At 35.9% G+C, this 1,533-nt stretch overlaps 1 protein-coding gene across 1 annotated transcript; it reads right to left on the bottom strand.

The window, feature by feature from the left end:
• Nucleotides 1-382: 382 nt before the first annotated feature.
• LOC122092980 (secreted RxLR effector protein 161-like) lies at nucleotides 383-1,050 on the bottom strand. Its single transcript, XM_042663267.1, has 2 exons — nucleotides 491-1,050; nucleotides 383-431 (listed from the first exon to the last, which is right to left on the bottom strand). Exons 1-2 carry the CDS (start codon nucleotides 1,048-1,050, stop codon nucleotides 383-385), a joined length of 609 nt encoding a protein of 202 aa, XP_042519201.1.
• Between the last annotated feature and the right edge of the window lie 483 nt (nucleotides 1,051-1,533).

A 1,533-nucleotide genomic window follows, 5' to 3' on the forward strand; every position in this document is an offset into this window, starting at 1 on the left:
TAGACTAGAAAAGTCTATAAGTAAATGGTCCAACATAATATCTCACATATATTAAATAAAATGTGTGCACACGATAAAAAAGTGAGAAATATTCAGAAACAACAAATATCATGATCATTTAAATAAATAAGTAAAAATGTCTAATATAATATGACCATTACATCAAACTTTACATAAACCCATGTCCATTACAAGATCTGTAAAGTGTTTAGGCGCTAATGCCTTGGTCATAGGATCAGCAATCATTAGACTTGTATTGATGTGTGTAATAGACACTTTTTGTTTCTGAATTGATTCGTTCACAAAATTGTATTTTACTCCAATATGCTTTGCTCTACTTGAATGCTTATCATTCTTAGAGTAATATACGGCAGCAACATTGTCACAATACATTCTCAACGGCTTCGAAATGGTGTCGACAACCCGAAGTCCTGAGATAAAGTTCCATAACCAAATTGCCATAGATGTGGCCTCAAAGCATGCCACAAACTCTGCTTCCATAGTAGAAGTAGAGACACAAGTCTGTTTCTTGGACTTCCAAGAAATCGCCCCACCAGCAAGTAGAAAGATGTATCCTGATGTAGATTTTCTACTGTCGAGGCATCCTGCATAATCAGAGTCTGAATATCCGATCACTTCTAACCGATCAGATGCTCTGTAAGTAAACATGTACTCCCTAGTCCCCTTTAAATACCTCATCACCTTCTTTGCTGCAACCCAATGATCCATGCCAGGATTACTCACATATCTGCCTAACATACCAACAGCAAAACTGATGTCTGGACGAGTACAAGTCATTGCATACATAAGACTCCCTACTGCGGAAGAATAAGGAATATCCTTCATTTGTGCTCTTTCCAGATCATTCTTTGGGCATTGATTTAGACTGAACTTATCTCCTTTGATAATGGGGGAAACACCTGATTTGCAATTCATCATGCCATATCTTTCTAAAACTTTGTTAATATAGGTTTTCTGTGATAGCCCAAGTATCCGACGAGATCTATCACGAAATATCTCAATGCCGATAATGAAAGAAGCTAAACCCATGTCTTTCATTTCAAAGTTCTTAGAAAGAAAGGTCTTTGTATCACTCAACAAACCAAAATCATTACTAGCAAGTAAAATATCATCCACATATAAGACCAGAAATATAAACTTACTCCCACTAAGTTTCAAATATATACACCTATGAAAGGTGTTCTCAACAAATCCGAAAGAAACAATGATATGGTTAAATTTAATATACCACTATCTGGAAGCTTGTTTAAGTCTGTATATGGATTTCTTAAGTTTGCACACTAGATTTTCTTTTCCTTGATCACTAAATGCCTCAGGTTGGTTTATGTAGACTTCCTCATCTAAATCCCCATTCAAGAATGCAGTTTTCACATCTATTTGGTGAAGCTTTAGATCATAATGAGCTACTAATGCCAATATGATTCTCAGAGAATCCTTCTTAGAGACAGGAGAGAAGGTTTCATGGTAATCAATGCCTTCTTTCTGAGTGAATCCCTTTGCAACTAGTCTAGC

The sequence above is a fragment of the Macadamia integrifolia genome, chromosome 11 (assembly GCF_013358625.1).
Source record: "Macadamia integrifolia cultivar HAES 741 chromosome 11, SCU_Mint_v3, whole genome shotgun sequence".
Classification (NCBI taxonomy): domain Eukaryota; kingdom Viridiplantae; phylum Streptophyta; class Magnoliopsida; order Proteales; family Proteaceae; genus Macadamia; species Macadamia integrifolia.